Source organism: Dendrobium catenatum, unplaced genomic scaffold, assembly GCF_001605985.2.
Source record: "Dendrobium catenatum unplaced genomic scaffold, ASM160598v2 fragScaff_scaffold_338, whole genome shotgun sequence".
Lineage (NCBI taxonomy): Eukaryota > Viridiplantae > Streptophyta > Magnoliopsida > Asparagales > Orchidaceae > Dendrobium > Dendrobium catenatum.
In genome coordinates this window covers 387743-407285 of record NW_021318800.1, presented here as the reverse complement: position 1 = coordinate 407285, position 19543 = coordinate 387743, and the positions used below count along the sequence as shown (strand labels likewise).

General features: G+C 37.7%; 2 protein-coding genes across 2 annotated transcripts; one reads left to right on the top strand and one right to left on the bottom strand.

The window, feature by feature from the left end:
• The first annotated feature begins 7359 nt into the window (after nucleotides 1-7359).
• Nucleotides 7360-10086, top strand: LOC110100614 (adenosylhomocysteinase). Its single transcript, XM_020828206.2, has 2 exons — nucleotides 7360-8165; nucleotides 9159-10086. Exons 1-2 carry the CDS (start codon nucleotides 7455-7457, stop codon nucleotides 9903-9905), a joined length of 1458 nt encoding a protein of 485 aa, XP_020683865.1. The 5' UTR covers nucleotides 7360-7454; the 3' UTR covers nucleotides 9906-10086.
• A 7173-nt stretch (nucleotides 10087-17259) lies between these two features.
• Nucleotides 17260-19209, bottom strand: LOC110100623 (heat stress transcription factor A-5-like). The gene is made up of 2 exons (XM_020828214.2): nucleotides 18826-19209; nucleotides 17260-18731 (listed from the first exon to the last, which is right to left on the bottom strand). The coding sequence occupies exons 1-2, from the start codon at nucleotides 19084-19086 to the stop codon at nucleotides 17583-17585; spliced, it is 1410 nt and encodes a 469-aa protein (XP_020683873.1). The 5' UTR covers nucleotides 19087-19209; the 3' UTR covers nucleotides 17260-17582.
• Between the last annotated feature and the right edge of the window lie 334 nt (nucleotides 19210-19543).

Here is a 19543-nt window from a genome sequence, read left to right as displayed (position 1 = left end):
ACCATTAAAACAGCAGCATTATACTAAGTTAAGTGTTGCAGTGATGAGGATGCTCACGTGGATTAGTTAATTTACCCTTAGAGACAGGGTACGAAATGAGCATATACGTGAAAAGGTTGGAGTAGTTCTAGTGGAAGATAAGATTAGAGAGAGTCACCTTAAATGGTTTGGTCATATAAAACAACGACCTTCCGATGACCCCATTAGGAAAATAGAGGTATTAAATTCGAATTATATTAAGAAAGATAGAGGTATACCTAAAAAGACTTGGTTAGAAAATATTAAAAATGATATTTCTTTATTAGATTTAAACGAGAATTTGACTTTTAACATGAAATAATGGAGAAAACGGATCCATATAGCCGACCCCACGTAGTGAGACAAAATTTTGATGTTGTTGTACTCATTTGTGCCATCTTTTTAACTATTTTTATATTTAACTACATGATCACTAAGTTATGGTAAAAATTAAGCAGTTTTTTAGTACAAATTTCTTTTGAAAGGATAATAAAAAAATTATAGTTGCGGTAAAAAAAAAGTTGTTCCAAATGAAACTTTAGTGATCATACGAATTTATCTAGAGGCCCCATCAGATGATTTTTGTTTTTTAAAGATGTCTATTACATATTGTTGTTAGAAAAAGTAAAATTTAATATTATAGAAGATAGACACCAATGGACCAATTAAATGGCAATTGACCTTAGTTTTTACTTTGATTAGTTAAATTTATGCAGTATAATATAACTTAATTCTTATATTATATTTATTTTACTTCAAGTCAATAAAAAATAATAATTAATTGCATGTAAATAACTACAAATGTTTCAATTACATTAAATTTTACTTAGCATCTTTTTCGGGCAACCAAAAGGCTCCTAAAAGATAAATTCGGCTTCTCTTTTAAAAAAATGTTCTAAAAACTTGGATATTGAGAAAGTATTCAATTTGTTCACTTTTTCTACGCCTAAAGAGCTATTAGTCAAAGCAGAGTGCATCCGGAAATCAAAAAATGTGGCGAAACGATCAATCAAAAGGCCACCTCAAGAAAAAAATAAAGGAACTATTTTAATTCATATTTTTAAACAATTACAAATTTCAATTTTAATTATTTATAATGTTAATAGCCTCTTATATCGTTTTTTTTTAATTTCTCATTTAAATATTAAGATTCATAATTGAAATGTCTAAGTGAGACATAATCAAGTTGAAAATTTCAAAAATTAAACGTGGGATCATCTAAACTTCAATTTCAGCAAAATTATAATCAAATTGAACGGCTAAGTGAGAAGAATCCAACGAAACTAAAATCTGTCCAATTCAAGCCCATAGGCCCAAATCAAGGGACCGAGTATATTTGAAAGCTTCAAAACATAATTTGGATGATCAAATGAACTCCAAGTATAGCATGTTTATAGTCAAATCGAATGGTTCGAAGAGATAAATCTAACTATTCCAAGATCGCTTAATTCTAACATCATTAAGACACTTAAATGTTAATGGAGCACTTCGAATATGTCATTGATCTTCTTTATACTTACAAAGGGTGCCACTCACAAAATTCTATATATCAAAGAAGCAATATGTCTTGAAGAATCTCATAGCACCACCATGACACCACTACCAAACTATCGCTTCTGCACCTTTGCCTTACCACTGTTGAACCTCATCTAGTAGCCACCACCTACATTTATTTGACTATTGTCGAACACCGACTACAGTTCATCCAATCACCATCGCTCGCTGACTATGGCTTCCCCGACCTCCGTTGTCTGCCAACTATGGTTGCTCCGTTGTCATCCAACTATGGTTGCTCAGACTACCATCGCTAACCGACTACGATTCTTCCAATCATCATCGCTCGTCGACTACTACCCCTTAGACCAGCATCACTTATCGACTACGGTCCTTATGACCTTCGTTGCCCGCTGACTACAGTCTCTTAAACCAACGTCGCACACCGACTATGGTCCCTCTAACGACCGTCGACCCGCCAACTACAGTCCCTCCAACCATTATCACCTATCAACTACGAACCATACAACCACCATCGCTCATCAAATATGGTCCATTTAACCACCATCTTTTGTCCAATACAGACCCTTTGACCACCATCGCCCGCTGATTCCAACCCCTCCAATCACCTTGCCTACCAACTAAGGTCACTACGACCTTTATTTCTTGCTGATAATAGTCCCCCGAGCCTTCGTCATATGTCGATTACGATCCTCCGACCTTTTTCACCCATTGACTACGATCCCTCCCTCCTCCACCGCTCGCATACTACGGTCCCTCTGACCTTCGTCACCCGTTGCCTATAGTCCCTATGGACACTACCATCTTTAATCTCTTCAGCCACAGCTGCCCCTCGTCTACTTCCCCTCTGACCACCGTCTCCTGCCAACTCTAGTCCCTCTGAACACCAAAGCCCATCGACTATGGTCCCTCCGACCACTATGGCTCGACGACTACAGTCCCTTCGACCATCATTGCTCGCCCATAATAGTCCCTTCGACTCCATCGTCTGTCGACTACGATCCCTCTAACCACCATCACTAGTTGACTACCATCCCTCCGACCATTCTTTCTTGTCGAATGATGTCCCTCAGACCTCAATAGCCCATAGACTGTGGCCCCTCCGACTACCATTTCCCATCGTCTACAATTCCTCTGACCATTGCTTCCTTTGGACTACAGTTCCTCTGAGCACCACCACCCTCTGATAATGGTCCCTTTGACCATCTTCACCCGCCAATTTTGGTTCCTCCGACCTTCATCACCCCCCCCCCCCCACCCCCCCCCCCAACTATGGTCCTTCCAACCTCTTTCACCAATTTACTATGGTCCCTCCGACCTTTGTTGCCCACCGATTATGATCCCTCTGACCTATGTCGCCTGCCGACAAAGTCTTGTCCCTCCCACTTCAGTTGCCCACCAACTACAATACCTCCAACCTCTGTCACCTGCCGACTACTATCTCTCCTATCATCATTATATGCCACTTATAGTCACTCTGAGCTCCATCGCTAACAAACTTTGGTCCCTCCGACCACAGTCGCCAGCCGTGCCGATTACAGTCCCTCTGACCTACGTCGTTAGCCGACTACAGTCACTTAGACCATGCCTCACCATCACCATCAAACATCCATCCAATAGCCACCGGTGGGTGTTCGTCAGACCAACGATGCCCGCCAAATATAGTCCCTTTGAATAATGTCGCACGCCAACTATGACCCATCGACCTTCGTTACTTGTCGATTATAGTCCTCCAAGCCACAATCACCCATAGACTACTTTTTTCCTGCGTCACTGACCTCTGTTGCCATTTGACTATGATCCCCCTTACCTATATCACTAGCAAAATATGCTCCACCAACCTCTATCGTCTATCGATTACGATCCCACGAATATCCATCGTCCGCAATTTATGGCCCCCCAAACATTTGTCGCGTGTGACTAATGTTCCTCTAACTACTATCGCTTGTCGACTACGATCCATCGCCCACTGACTATAGTCCCTCCAATCTCTATTTCCTGTTGACTATTATCCCTTCGACTACTATATCCCACCAAGTACGATCCCTCTAATCTCCATCGTCTGTCTATTACAATCCCTCTGACCACCATCCTTAGCTGACTACGGTCCCTCTGACCATCCTTACCTACCGACTGCGGTCCCTCCGACCCATATCACCCATAGACTCTGGTCTCTTCAACTACCATTTCCCATCGTCTATGATTCCTCTTTCCTTCGTTGCCCTTCTACTATAGTCCCTCCGACCACTACCTCCCACCAACTACGATCCCCCTCACCATCGACACCCACCAACTCCAGTCCCTCCGACCTCCGTCGTACACCGACTATAGTCCCTCCATCCTTTGTAGACAATCAACTACGGTCCCTCTAACCTCCGTCGCCCACCAACTACTGTCCCTCTGACCTCTGTTGCCCACGAACTACAATTTCTCTTACCTCTATCGCCTGCCAATAGAGGTCATATCCCTCCGACCTCTGTTGCTCGTCAACTATGGTCCCTTCTAACTCTATTGCCCGGTGACTACAGTCTCTCTGATCATTGCCAGATGTCAATTGTAGTCACTCTGAGCTCCATCGATTGCCTATTATTGTCTATCTGACCTCCGTCGCAGCCTGACTATGGTCCCTCCAACCACTACTTGACCATCAACATCGAACATTCATCTGATAGCTACTACTGGGTGTTCATCCGACCAACGGCTCTCACTGATTGCAGTCTCTTCGACTACCAACGGGACTACGACCTATTCAACCTTTGTTACCAATCGACTGTAACTACGGTCCCTTTGCCCATTGTCGCATGTTGACTACAGTCCATCCGACCTTCATCGCCCGCCGACTACGATCCATATGACCATCGTCACCAGCTAACCACGATAAATCTAACCTCTGTTGCCTGTCGACTATGGGCCCTCCAATCATTGTCACCAAACTATAGTCCTTCTAACGTTAATCACCCGACGATGGTTCCTCCGATGTCCATCGTCCGACTATAATACTACCAATCAAACAAACTGGTCAATATTCTCTTGAGAATAACTCTCATATCATGGGATTCTTACCATCATAGTTATGTAATGTGATATGTATTTTCTACATTGAGCCAACGTCTTCGTGTGAGGAAGGGCATCATTTGTAATAAACAAAAAACACGTACGAGTGGATTAATTTCATTTGGGCAAGCCCCCGTGGTTTTTTCTTCCTTATCATGTTTTTCCACTAAAAAATTTTGGTGTCTTTTATGACTCATGCACATCTCTCTCTTTATCTATATGTGTCCTGAAAGTTCGTTCTAAGATAGGACGCTAAGTTCTTTATCTCCCTATCGCCACAAATATTTGAGAATGTAACAATAAAAAAAATTTAATTTATATTGTTCACTTTTGTTAAATTGCAATGATCGTGGAATGGACAATTATGTAAATTTGGTAATTCAAAAAAATTAGATTATTATTTTAATAAAAACATAAATTTTAAATGACTCGAGTTGCTCCTCAGTAAGTGCAGCAGCAATGGTAAAGCCACAATTAATAATATTGGATAATTCAATTTTTTCTAGAGAATTATAGCATAAATAATAACAATACTTATAAGATCACGTTGTAGATTGAGGATGGCCTATTAGATTGAGGTTTTTCGTTTTTTATTTCTTTCTATTGCAGATATTTAGTTTAAAAAAAATTTGTACTTTAAAGCTACATTAGAAAGCAGTAAAAAAACTGTCTCAAATGAAATCTATGGATTTTCGTTTGGGACGGCCATCTTGCTGCTTCTTAAAGTAATTTTCTAATATAAAAATTAAAACTGTAAACTAAAAATTTATTTTAAGAAGCAAGCCTACGTGTTGTAGATTGTTGAAGCTTAGTTCCTAAAGATCTCCAAATATTTTATAATATTATACATGGATTAAAAAATTGTGAATAAGACTTAGGCTTTGTTTGGGACGACTTTCTTATTACTTCTTGAAGCAGCTTTTTAGTATACATTTTTAAATTTTTGTACTGAAAAGCTATTTTAAGAAGCAAAAAGAAAGCTGTCCAAAACAGATCAGCGTCCAAAAAAACTTTAAGAAACAGTAAGAAAGTCGTCCCATGAGAGCATTTTTATTGATTTCTAAATAACTTTTTAGAGTTTAAATAGTAAATGTCCCTTGTATGCTTATTTAAAATAGAATTTTAATAGAATCTAAAATATTTTATTTTATCTATAAAAGTTATACTATACTCTTTTAAATGAATAACATTAAATAATTAAAATCTTTCACTTGCTTGAAAAATTATAATGGAGTTTAATGGCTGATCCCTCCATTGATACTTCGGTGAGTATTAAGTTACCCTTTGTATGCTTATTTCTCTCTCTTCTCTTCACTTTTGATTTATATCATAACATGTAACATATCCTTACAACACCAAACTCTAAAAGATCACCAATATTTGCGCTCCAATGGATCGCCAAAAAATACGTTAATGGCATGCGGGTGAACAGTCTGATCCCAATATTGGTGTCGGACTGTTCCCCTATGCCAAAAAATCGCTCTATTTTTTAGCTTCACTGGAAAGGCGCGAAACAAGATATGTTTTTAGTGCTGGAAAGAAGAGAAATATAGTTCCATAAGAGATAAATTGCATCATTTTGAAGTTTTCCGTCATTTTAGAATCAAAAATGGGATTTTCGGTTAAAGATGCCCTTAAAACTCTAAACCCTAGCATGCCATTATCATATATTTTCTTAGCTCATTAATCCTGAAAGTTTCCTTCCTACAATCAAGTCCAAAAAACCTTAATATACTAGGTTTCTTTTGGGGCATCTTCTTTATTGCTTCTTAAAGCAGTTTTATAGTTCAAAATTTTTAATTTTTGTACTAAAAAAATTATTTTAAGAAACAGTTAGAAAGTGTCCCAAATGAAACCACTCAACTTATGATGAAACTTTGAATCAAAAAATATTTGCTAATTTATGATTGTATTATGTTATATATTTGAATATACATTATTGTAAATTTATTGGAATTAAATATAATTTATTTTTGGCAATTAGTTCATATTACAAGAAAATTATGATTACTTTTTATTATATAAGAAATACATCCACAATCGAGTTATAGATCATATTTGTTTAGTATTCTAATCATTTTGTTATAAAGAAATGATTATGGTTACGTACAAAATATTTCATTTTATTAGAAGATTTTCTTTTCTAAAATTTTTAATGCAACATATTTACCTCTAATAGATATTTATTAGTTCTTTTTTTTTAAAACTGTGCAAATAAGTGGCTAAGAATCATTTTAAGAAAAGCCTCTTTCATATTTTTTATTTATGAGCATAAATAGATAAACTCCAATATATTATTTATATATTACATTATATATATTATCTCAAATACATCACTTAAGAGGAGAAATTTAGTTAAGATATTTTAATAAAAATGTATTAATAATTAATTAATATTTTATATTATTCATTTTTATATCAAGTGTTATCCCTGGTCAATATAATTGAATTATTAGATAAATATAAATAAATTATTAGATAAATATATTTAAAGAATTTAGCTATTAAAAAAATTATGAATATCCAATAACTTAATTATAATTATATAATTATTTAAGTATATTAATTATATTAAAAATAATATGTGAAATTAAGAATATATATATATATAATCACTCCCCCTTGCCTAACCATCCGTCAGACCGTCGGTCGCAAGCACTTTCCGGTTTCTGCTGAACCGCCATTTCCTGTCAGATCTAATTATGCCACCGCGACAAATCCAGACCGTCCGCTCCGATCCCCTCTCTCTTTAAAACCCCAAGTCCCTCAGCCCCCATTTCGTCCTTGTACCGCTCTCCTCGTTCGCTAGATCTCGGCCCCGTTCGATCTCGGGAGACCTAAATTTCCCTAACTTCTCTTTCATCGCCATGGCTCTGCTCGTGGAGAAGACTACTTCCGGTCGCGAGTACAAGGTGAAAGACCTGTCCCAGGCCGACTTCGGACGGCTCGAGATCGAGCTCGCGGAGGTCGAGATGCCAGGCCTTATGGCATGCCGCGCCGAGTTCGGCCCCTCCCAGCCCTTCAAAGGGGCGCGTATCTCTGGATCTCTCCACATGACCATCCAGACTGCCGTCCTTATTGAAACCCTAACTGCCCTCGGTGCCGAGGTACGCTGGTGCTCCTGCAACATTTTCTCCACGCAGGACCACGCTGCTGCCGCAATCGCTCGAGATTCCGCCGCCGTGTTCGCCTGGAAGGGCGAGAATCTCCAGGAGTACTGGTGGTGCACGGAGCGCTGCCTCGACTGGGGCGCTGGTGGAGGCCCCGATCTCATTGTCGACGACGGAGGTGATGCGACGCTGCTTATCCATGAGGGGGTTAAGGCCGAGGAAGATTACGAGAAGACTGGGAAAGTCCCGGATCCGGCTTCGACGGACAACGTGGAATTCCAGATCGTGCTTGGGCTCATCAGGGATAGCTTAAGTGTGGATCCGAAGAAGTATCGGAAGATGAAGGAGAGGCTCGTTGGTGTTTCTGAGGAGACGACTACTGGAGTGAAGAGGTTGTACCAGATGCAGATCAGTGGGACGCTGCTTTTCCCCGCCATCAACGTCAATGACTCCGTTACCAAGAGCAAGGTGAGATTTATTAATTTTTCTCTTTGCTTCCAACCTATTTTTAACATTTTATCTCGTTCTCGATCTGGATCTGGATCTAGATCTAGATCTCTGTTTCGTCATTTATTGCCTTTTATACATTATCTATTGTTCTCGCTTTGCTGGCATGCTGCTGAGATGGTTATGATTCTTTTGTCCTTGATTAATAGCTTCTAAAAGCTTATGATTGATATAGATCTGAAATCAAGTTATTCTTTGTGGATCGAAATTAGTAGATTTAGCATTTATTTAGCTGTGCAAATATTGTTTATTTTATTTTGATTCGGTCTATTTAGGCAGTTCAGACTGAATTATATTTCGGGCTCATGGATTTCTGTGTCCTGAAACCTTTTACAGGACGTGTAGTCATGGTTTGACCTCTGATCTTATTCTAATGAATTGATACATAAATATTAAGAAGGATCACATTGAGGAGAGATTATTAGGCGTGGAATTCGGACATATTTTTATTGTGCTTCCTTTCCAACAAAAAGATCATGAACTGACGGAAATTTAAAAAAGATTTAAGTCTCGCGACTTGTTATCATATAGGCCTGTTTAGCAATCTAGGAATTTATTCTTTAAAGCTTTTATTTATTTTGTTTTATTTTTCACATGTATTACGGCAATTTTAAAAATTAAAGTAATTATGAAAAAAAAATTTATGTTCGTTGTATATGAATCCATCAAATATTAATAATGCCAATGAATTTAATTTTGTCAATAATAAAATATTAAATTAGAATTAAACTGATTAGTCGGAGCATCATATCATATAATTGTTCATTAATAAATTATAATTAAGATAATTACTTCAAGCATATAGTAAAATTTAGGATAACAATTTAATCTAATAAATTAAATTTGCCGTTTCTCTTCAAAACTTTATTAAATATATTTACTTGTCATACATAAATAGGTGAGAAGGATTTTTTTTTTCCCCAAATTTTGATAATTTTGATAATCTTGAAACAGTTTGATAACTTATATGGTTGCCGCCACTCTCTCCCTGACGGCCTAATGAGAGCCACCGACGTTATGATTGCCGGCAAGGTTGCGGTGGTCTGTGGCTACGGTGATGTAGGCAAGGGTTGTGCTGCTGCTCTCAAGACTGCCGGAGCTCGTGTTATTGTGACCGAGATTGATCCAATATGTGCTCTTCAGGCCCTCATGGAAGGCCTCCCTGTCCTGACTCTGGAAGACGTTGTGGCTGAGGCTGACATTTTTGTTACCACAACTGGTAACAAGGACATCATCATGGTCGACCACATGAGGAAGATGAAGAACAATGCCATTGTCTGCAACATCGGCCACTTCGACAACGAGATCGACATGCTCGGCCTCGAAACCTTCCCTGGCGTCAAACGCATCACCATTAAGCCGCAAACGGATCGCTGGGTCTTTCCGGACACCAACAGCGGCATCCTTGTGCTCGCGGAGGGCCGGCTCATGAACCTCGGCTGTGCCACCGGTCACCCCAGCTTTGTCATGTCGTGCTCCTTCACCAACCAGGTGATAGCTCAGCTGGAGCTGTGGAAGGAGAAGTCTTCAGGCAAGTATGAGAAGAAGGTGTATGTGTTGCCCAAGCACCTGGACGAGAAGGTTGCAGCGCTTCACCTGGGCAAGCTTGGTGCCAAACTCACTAAGCTTTCTCCTGCACAGGCTGATTACATCAACGTTCCAATTGAGGGTCCCTACAAGCCAGCTCATTACAGGTATTAGAGAGTTTCAGAGGAGGAAACTGAATCCAACAAAACAAGCAGACCAATGGATTCGGTAAGGCGATCAGTAGAGTTATCTCTATCAAAAGTATCCTTTATTCACTATTTAAACATTGTTTTGAATTTGAGAGAAGTAAGCGTGTTTTCTATTGAGGAATAATGAGGGTTGTTGGTTTGTGAGGTTGTGTATCGTCTCTGAGTATTTCTTAAACTAATGATTTATTTAAAATCAACACAAATTCTGCTATAGAATGCGGACAGATACTATATCAATTCCTTTGTTTCTAGGGTATAAAATTACAATCATTTTCCTGCCTTCATATTATCATGTGACGATTTCATTCACTTTGTTATCTTAAATCGCATTAATTAGTGATGTTTAGTGTTCATATTAGAATTTAGAATTTAAATCAATAAAATCAGGGAATGCAAATCTCTTAAATCTATATTAGTTTGTTAAACTATTGTAGAAAATATAATTTTTTTAAGACTTTTAGTACCTTTTCAATACAATTTTTATAAAAAATAGCATAAAATAATGACAAAACAGAAAATATGATTATGATCTAAAAAGTAAAGTAATAAGAAAATTGTTCCCAAAAAAATTAATGTTTCATTTAGGTTTACTTATTAAAATAGTTTTTTTATATAAAAAATACAACTTCAATAATTTTTTTTTGTACTAAAAAACTATTCCAAAGCAAGTTTAAGACTTCCTTTGAGACGAGTTTTTTAAGCCATCGACGTCATTTGAGACAGCTTAATTACTATTTTTTAAAATAATTTTTTAATACTAAAATTTCTAATTCAAAAAATTATTGTAAAAAAAAAATATTTTAAAAAACAGTAAAAAAAGTTGTAAAGGAAAACCTAATTCTCACTCCAAATAAAGTTTAAGTCCTGCTAAAAAATAATGAGAACACAATAATGGGATTTAGCTAGAGATTTAATACCCAAAAGAAAGAAAATAATTTTGCAAGATCTACCTTCAATTTTTTTTTAAATCCTATTCGCTTTAAAGAGTAAAAGTTTCACAACGCAGATAGCTATCAGAGCAATAAAAAGATAATTGAAAAGGGAAACTGTAACATTATAAGCAATCATAAGAACCTTATCCAACCTTACAGAGAAGAATCATCTCTTGTTTCAAGAAAGTGCCCTAAAAAGAAACAAGAATGAAATAGAAAGCCACGAGATGCTTCTTCCTTACTGATCTCTCTCCCCTTCGCTCTCTGAGTGCCTCTTATCTCTATCGCTAAGGGTAGTCTCCCCTGCAACCAGTGATCATGGAGCAGCCGCGGATATAAGGATTGGCCTTCCCCCCTGATCCTTCACGGCAGCTGTAGTAGGGTATGCAGGATTGGTTTTCCCCCCTGATCCTTCACGGCAGCTGTAGTAGGGTATGCCGGGGCGGTTGCAGGGAACGGAATCCCTCCTTAGAACCGCATAGCTTATGTACTTTTCCGGCAAAGTCGTCACCCACAGTGTTCTTCGGCGGATCTGTGTCTGTGAAGGGGATTTTGCTCTGTTTAGGAAGATGAGGAAGAGAAGCAGCAGCAGAAGCTTTAGAAGTTTATGGCAATGGTGAGCATGGTTTCTGCTGCAGAAGAGATTGGCCATTTCTTCTCTTCCAAAGGAAGCAAGCTCTCCCTCTCTCTCTCTCTCTCTCTCTCTCTCTATAGCTGTAAATATGGAGTTATTTGTGGATTTACCACTACTCTAGAGTTATCGGTAGCTTGTCTTCGAGACCAATAGGAAAGGGTGAACAACCCTCTGAGCTGCATTTAATGGCCTCGTATCAATTTAAAAAAAAAAGGGGTTTTACATACATACCACTTTATTTTATGCTATTTACATATCTAATACCTAAAATATTAATATTACATGACTATCATCCATAGAATAAATTTAGGTGGATGAAATGAAATATTAAAGTTTATAGGATTATATGAATGGTAGAAAATGAATTATAGAAGTGGTATATTTGATATTAGAGTTGTATATGAGTGGTATGCATGTAATATTAATGTTTTAGGTGTTAGATATGTAAATAGCATGAAATAAAATGGTATGTATGTAAATTTCCCAAAAAAAAAAGGTCTGACATGAATGATAATCTTTATATATATATATATATAGTAATCTTTAAAAAGTGATTTTTTTTTTAATAAAACTGATATAGTGATATATAATACCGATTTATTGCTTCCATGATCTTCTAGTTTACATGGGATTAATGTTATACATATATGTTGCCTCATAAGATATTCGTGGTGGTAGATAAAGATATAGTTTAGCATCTTAATTTTATATGAAGACCCAATAAATAGATAGATAAAAGATAGGATGTAGCATTCATATGAGACACCAAAATTTTTATGTGGAAACCATTGAAAAAGGAAAAAAATCATAAGGTCTTGCCCAATTTAAATGAATCAACTAGTACTTGCATTTGATTACAAATGAGGCTCTTCCTTGGGGGAGAATGCCTTGGCTCTATGTAGCAAATATACATCATATAGAGTGTGTTACATGGTGGGAGTTAAAGGAATCAGCGTTGATATGTTTGTTTGGTCGGCATGACCATATTTGATGAGCGATAAGGGTTGGAAGGACTAGTCGGGTGACGGTGGTCAGAAGGATCATAGTCGAGCAATGGATGTTGGAAAGACCGTAGTTGATAGGGGATGTAGGTCGGAAAGATCATAGTTGGGTGACGGCGGTTGTGGAGACCGTAGTCTAAAGATGGTAATCAAAGAGACCATAGTCAGCAGGCGACGGAGGTCAAAGAGACCGTAGTCGATAGGAGAAGGAGGTTGGAAAGGCCATAGTCGGGCGAAGGGGGGTCAAAAGGACCATAGTCATGCGACAGAGTCGGAAAGACCATATTCTACGGACGACGGTGGTTAGAAAGATCGTAGTCGTTAACAGTGATTGGGAGGAAATCCAACGACAATCGGTGGTCTGGTGTAAGTCTGACGAGAATTAGTGATCAGGCAAAACTCTGGTGATGGTCGGTAATCAGGCGTAAATTCGACATCACTTGGTGGCCAGGAAAAAGTCTAATGACAATCGGTGGCCAGGAAAAAAGTCTAATGACAATTGGTGGCTGGGCAGAAGTCCAATGAAAACCCAGTTGGTGGACGGACGGTGGTCAAAAAGGAGCTTGGTGACAAGAGATATCTTAGATATATCTTCATCTCCTCCTTCCTTCCCCCTTTTTCCTCTCTTACGTGCTTCCTCCCACCTTCAATGAGAAAGATAGGTTTATTTATAGTTTTTTTAGAGTGGCATGACCAATAAATGAGAAGAAAATTAGGACAAGTTGGGAGTGTTCGGAATGGACGGCCGATATCGACTCCCTTGATCGTTGTCTGTTTATTAAGTATTTGAGTATATAAATGATATCAAAATTCGACAATTTTGGTTTCGTTGAATTCATCTCGTTGAGTCGATTGATTCAACTATAATCACGTCACATTTGGAAATTATTTGGTCATCCAATTTATGGTTTTGAATATTCTAAATGTGCTTCATGTCTTCAATTGAGACCCATTCGGGCTCAGATTGGATCGAATTTGGTGTCGTTGGGTTTGTCTTTTCGAGACGTTCAGTTCGACTATAAATTTGCTAAAATCGAAGTTCGTATGGTCCTGGATTTAAGTTCGAAAGTTTCCAACTCAATTTTACCTCGAGATTTGTGCCCGATCATGATTACGGCCTGGACGATCTCAATATCGTCCCGGATGATCCTGGGAGGAAAATCCAAGTCAGAGAGGAACAGTAAGGCAACGAGGTGTCACAAGAATGCCTTGGCTCTATGTAGCAAATATAAATCATATAGAGTGTGTTACATGGTGGGAGTTAGAGGAATCAGCGTTGATATGTTCGTTTGGTCGGCATGACCATAGTTGATGAGTGATAAGGGTCGGAAGGACTGTAGTAGGGTGACAGTGGTCAGAAGGATCACAGTCGGACAATGGAGGTTAGAAAGACCGTAGTTGATGGGGGGCGTAGGTCGGAAAGATTGCAGTCTGGTGACGGCGGTTATGGAGACCACAGTCTGAAGATTGTAATCAAAGAGACCATAGTCAGCGGGTGACAGAGGTCAGAGAGACCGTAGTCGGTAGAAGATGGAGGAAGTTTGTATTTATCATTGGTTAGCTCTAGCTCCCTCCTCATCATTCATCATGATGGAAGTTTGTATTTATCATCACTGGTGTGAGTGTGGATATCCTTATAATGAGTGTTGAAGTCAACCCCATCGTCTCAATTCTTCTCTAACAAGTTTATCAAGTCTAATGATCCTTCACAGTTACACACACACACACACACTCTCTCTCTCTCTCTCTCTCTCTCTCTCTCTCTCTCTCTCTCTCTGGGGGGTGTAATAACCCAGAAATGTGAAATAAATTTACTTGAAAAATATGAAAATTCTAAAGTATAACGCTTTAGTATTAATCTGGTGAGTGCTGCGGTGCTAGGCTACAAACATTATATATATACCTATCTCACCCCATCGTCTCTCTCACTTAGTTGCTTGGCCATGAGGAAATTGAAGGAGAAGAATAAAAAAGAGCGTGAAAGGTCTTTGGATCGTATTTGCTCGTCATTCGAGTTATGAATTTTGTTTTATTCATTGTAAGCGACTAATCTCTTACTTATATTTTTTGATGGTTTGATTTCTACAATTTTTATCTCTGTTAAATCAACCCATAATATATTATCTTCTTATTTCATAAGCTTTCACCGCGCAAGTTAGAATATGTTATAGATTTGATAATTCTAAATCATTTGAGATGATTTTTTTTTTCCTTTTTACTGGTTAAATATGTATTTATGCATTTCTATGTTAAATAAATGGAAAAAGGGATGACTATGCTTTGATATTGTAATGCAATAAATACTAAAATGATTAATATAACTGATATGGACTTAAATGTTATATCTATACTAGTAAAATAAAGTACTGAATGATATCAGATACATGATATGATAACGTCATGTGAAACCCTACTGATCCACGTGATTCACTGACTGAGAGTCATAAGATGCTGAAGATTGATTAGGAATTATAAGGAGTCATGGCGGCTGGTTGGGAGTCATAAGTACATGAGCAATACTCTTAAGATACTCTCATTGAATATCTGATTACTGATACTATTATTGATTATTGAGTCCTTATATGATTACGTACTTATATTGGTACTGTAATAGATATTGTACTGACATTGTGCATATTGTTTCTCTTTTTATTGTATATATTTTAGTGTAAGATTTTGATTACTTGCTAGATTATGTGCTCATTACGTGGTTTTACATATTTTCTGAAAATGATAAGGATCATATGATATGAGGCTCCGAACATCATGCATAATTTTTTCTGTTGTTTATAAAAAAATGGGTAAGATCTAGTTAAATGACTAAAATGAAATACATATGTATTTCTTCTAATATAGATTCCAATGCGTGACGGGTGGGGGAGTTCCTTTAAACTCTCCATAATGCATCTTGAATTATATTAGTAATTTTCTTCTCCATCCCCATCAAGTCACAATGGGTAGTGAATTTTTAGTTCTCCATATTCATTGATGACTCCTGACTTTGTTTCTCTTCGCATAGTGCTTATCTTTTGATCACTAGCATGAATCCACACTCATTGTACCTTAGAGGATGTTGGATCCAAATTATTTCGTTGGCAACACTGAAACCTACTAATAGGTCTTAGCATGTTAAAGTTATAGAATTGTGTGGGGAAATGAATAAGTATAAAGAGTAAGTGGAAAGCTCTAATATCTCAATGAATAGTACAAACATCATGAAGTTCAAAATATACTTATTCACCTTTTATTTATATGATTAAGAGGGATTATATATATAATAAAAAATAATACTTTATATGTCAAATGCAAATTGACACAAACATGTGGACTAAGCTAGGTGGAGCACACGTTGCCCTCAATGATTAGGAATGCTTATTAACATTTGTATGTATACCTTAATTCAATTCACATGAGATGTTTTGAATTTTCAAATCATATGAAAATAATAAAAATTTGAAGGTCACTTATAGTCCTTATTAACGACATATGATGTTTTAGATTCTATATTTCTTTGCAAAAAGTCTTTTGATAGTGTCTCCTTTGCCTCGAAATAGGACAATCCCAATCATCTTTAGATGCATCTATGACATCCATACTAAGGATGTGTTATTTCTCCCTAAAACAATCATCTCAATCCCCATCAATTGCATCAACAACCTTCTTATACTTCCTTGCCCATGCCTTCAAGATGCAGCATCTCTGCCTCTTGGAGAAGAACCATTCCAATAACCCACAATTGCATCAACAATCATCATTCACTAATTCATACAATGCCTTTAGGTCATGTAACTTTCACCTCTAAGAGGATTGTCCTAATATATGACTCTATTATGTCATCATCACCAAAGATTCTCATATCAACCTACTTTCACATATAGTTTGTAAACACCCTCTCCAAATTTGAGGAAGTGCAACATCATATAATTCATATTTACTACTAGTAAAAATTGTTTTTTTTTTAATATCTTACGTGTCCAAAAAAAAAAGTCATACATGTAATTCTTTTATTCAATTATGCTAAAGTTATTGTATTTTTTTTGGATGTTAGGGGATTCGAGTGCGGGTTGAGAGGGGAGGAAGAGCTTTTGTGGACCATATGGCTGTTTAGCAAAAAAAATTTCTTTGCTAGCTCGGCCATTTCTAGTACACAACAATGATATACGTGTGATGATATTAGAAAAAAAAAATAGAAATGTTTTATTAAAGAAATAATAAAAAATTGTTAATGAAAAAATACTTTTAAAAAATAGAGCGCATTGAAGAGTAAAATATTCAAAGCTTATCAATTGTCATGACATGTTACTTGGAAGTTTCGATTATCAACTAAATTGTCTTGAATTTGAAGCTTGAGTATGTAATGTGTGTATAAATTTATATAAATTTTCTCTAAAATCTCCCTCACCCTTAAATTTTTTTTTTTAATGCACAAATAAAATTAGAAATAAGAAAGAACAATGCAAATAATTAAAGACGAAAAAGGGTCAAATAAAGTAAACTTGGACAAAAGTTAGACAAAAAGATCTATAAAATAGGTCAAATTATTAGGTGCGGACACCGGACGGCTGAGAACCGTCTGATTTTCTCTCCATCTACAATAGCATTGGTAAAACTCAGCTGCTACAGTTGACGAGAAAGGAAGATTCATAAATCTGAACACACAATGAGCTGACGCTAATGATTACGATGTTGTGTTTTATACTCCGTAATTCTTTGGCTTCGACCATAGCCATTAGTGTAATAATACCCAACCTATTTTTTGGACATTTAGGTCATTTAAGGCAAACTCATACACACAACGCATACACATAAACTCGAATCCTAGACCTCTTAGTTAAAAGCCTTAGCCCTCAACAAACAGGCCAAGGAGAGCTGTGTGCCAACCTGTTGGACTACACTCAAATTCCTTCCAAACACTACGCGCCTGACTAAAAAACTTTGCTTGCAGCACATCATTCTTTTCACTAAAAACAAATTTATATATATATAAATTTACATTATACGAGAAAAGCTACCAAAAAGATCATATAGCATTATCTGCATGGTTAAAGCCATAAAAGTACCAGCTAAAAAATCATTTAAAGAGTGAGCTGTTCCATATCTTTTATGTTCCTCTGGTTTTTCTCTTGCACAAGCATCATCTCTTCTTGTTCTTCTTCATCCTCCTTCAAGCTGGAGCTTGCTTCTTCTGTGTCTGAGGACCCCGGTCTTTCTGTCAGGAATTGCTCCCAGAACTTATCATTCACCCTTCCAGTAGTTGTAATAGGCAATGGTGTGTTATTGCTTGCCAGAGCAACCTCTATTTTACTTCCTTCAATCTTATTAACTTCATCCTCCTTTCCCCTGCGATCAACAACATTAGCCATATCCAGGTCTATTGTGCTTGGAATTCTGTTCAACTGATCGATTCTATCAGTTTGCATGGAGGATGAAGCAAGAGTAAGATCCAAGTGGCATGAAAGAAGCCCGTCATTACCATCTTCAAGATCGGTCATCAACAATGAGATCTTTCTTGGGCAGAAAGAAGCTCCAGTGTCGGAAAGCTCGAGTGTCTCAGGGACTAATGGAAGGCATTCAATCCTGAGAAGGTCTCCTTCATTTGTGTCGCTCCCATGAAGACTCTGGTAATCTTCGTTCCAGCTCTGCGAGCAGGGGGGAACCAGATTATTATCTGAAATGGCTGTGCAAAGCCCTAGCTTCAATTTATCACACAACTCCTGGTCGGGTAAATCCCCTACCTCTCCCACAAGCCTCAAGTTACCCGTGGAATTAACAGAATTCTCACAGAAGCTGTTCTCTGAAATCTCAGGACAACAATTGGCCTCTGGAAGCCTCCTTTTTCTTTGGAGTGTGGAAAAATCCTGAGCGCCTGCCATTTTTATGATTTTCTCCACAAATTTAGGGTTCTGAGCGGCTCTTTGGAGAAATGATACCATCTTTTCCTGCCGCTGCTCCATATCCCGCATCCTCTGCTCGAGATATTCGAGCTGAATGATCGCGTTTGAATGCTGCTGCTTAAAGCGCCAAGAATCAGCCTGGAGCCTGGCTTTATCCTTCTGAAGATTCTCTATCTCTTCCTCGAGCGCGGCTCGCTCGGCGTCCGCCGGCGGTTGGCTGTGGCTGTGGATTGGCTTCCGGCGGTGGATGTTCTTGAGCAGGTGTTTCTGACCCTTAACGAAATCTTCGTTTGCGAACTCCCACCGTTCTGGATCGATTTTGTGGAAGCCCTAAAAAGCATAAAATGGTGACAAACGACTCTACAGGACACGATTTTACGGAAAATAACGGAGAAGAAAGTATGCATGGGGCATGGCTTCATACATAGGTGTTGAGCTGCCGGATGAAGCTGGAGAAATTGCTGTGTTTGAAGTAGGTGGGAAGGAGGCGGGAGGAGAACTCGGGGGGATTCCAGACGACGAAGCTTGAATTTGTGCTGCTCCACGAGACGATTTCGTTGGTGGAAGAATCGTCGATCATGTCGTAGGTCTTTAGAAGAAAGGGTGCAGGTCCACCGGCCGAGGAACCGGCGGCGTCGGAGGAGAAGGTAGCGGAGGCGTCGGAGAGAGGCAGCGCTTGTTCCATTGTGACCTTGAGGAGGAAGAAATGATGGGAGTAGCGGCGGAGAGAAGATAGTTTTTGGCACTTCGGTAGGTGGAAAGAGGATGGAGCAATCGATTAGTAGCAGTCAACCAACGGCAGCTTATCGGGTCGGGTATGCTTTTATTCTTGGGGATTTAGATATATTTATATATTTACAAATTAAAATTCAAAATTTTTATTTTAATATCATTAATATTCTTTTACCTTTAATAAAAAATATATTTTTTCATACTTAATTTTTAATATCATTTCATAACTAAAATATTATGTAAATAAATCTAAGGCATATATTTAAATTACTCTGTTTTTTAGAGTGATGAAAACTAATGCCAATATTTCTATCCTTCAAATTTTTAGGTAAATAATGATTTCATAATATAACTTTAATTCATATTTTTAAAAAAATTACATACAAAACATAAAATAATTATTTATTTAT

What these genes read in the sequence shown, in the direction of transcription:
- LOC110100623 (XM_020828214.2), bottom strand. Translation starts at nt 19,086, where the DNA reads ATGGAACAAGCGCTGCCTCTCTCCGACGCCTCCGCTACCTTCTCCTCC. An exon ending in TCCGGCAGCTCAACACCTAT is followed by an intron (nt 18,732 to 18,825) that starts GTATGAAGCCAT and finishes TATGCTTTTTAG; the next exon opens with GGCTTCCACAAAATCGATCC.
- LOC110100614 (XM_020828206.2), top strand. Translation starts at nt 7,455, where the DNA reads ATGGCTCTGCTCGTGGAGAAGACTACTTCCGGTCGCGAGTACAAGGTG. An exon ending in ACTCCGTTACCAAGAGCAAG is followed by an intron (nt 8,166 to 9,158) that starts GTGAGATTTATT and finishes ATCTTGAAACAG; the next exon opens with TTTGATAACTTATATGGTTG.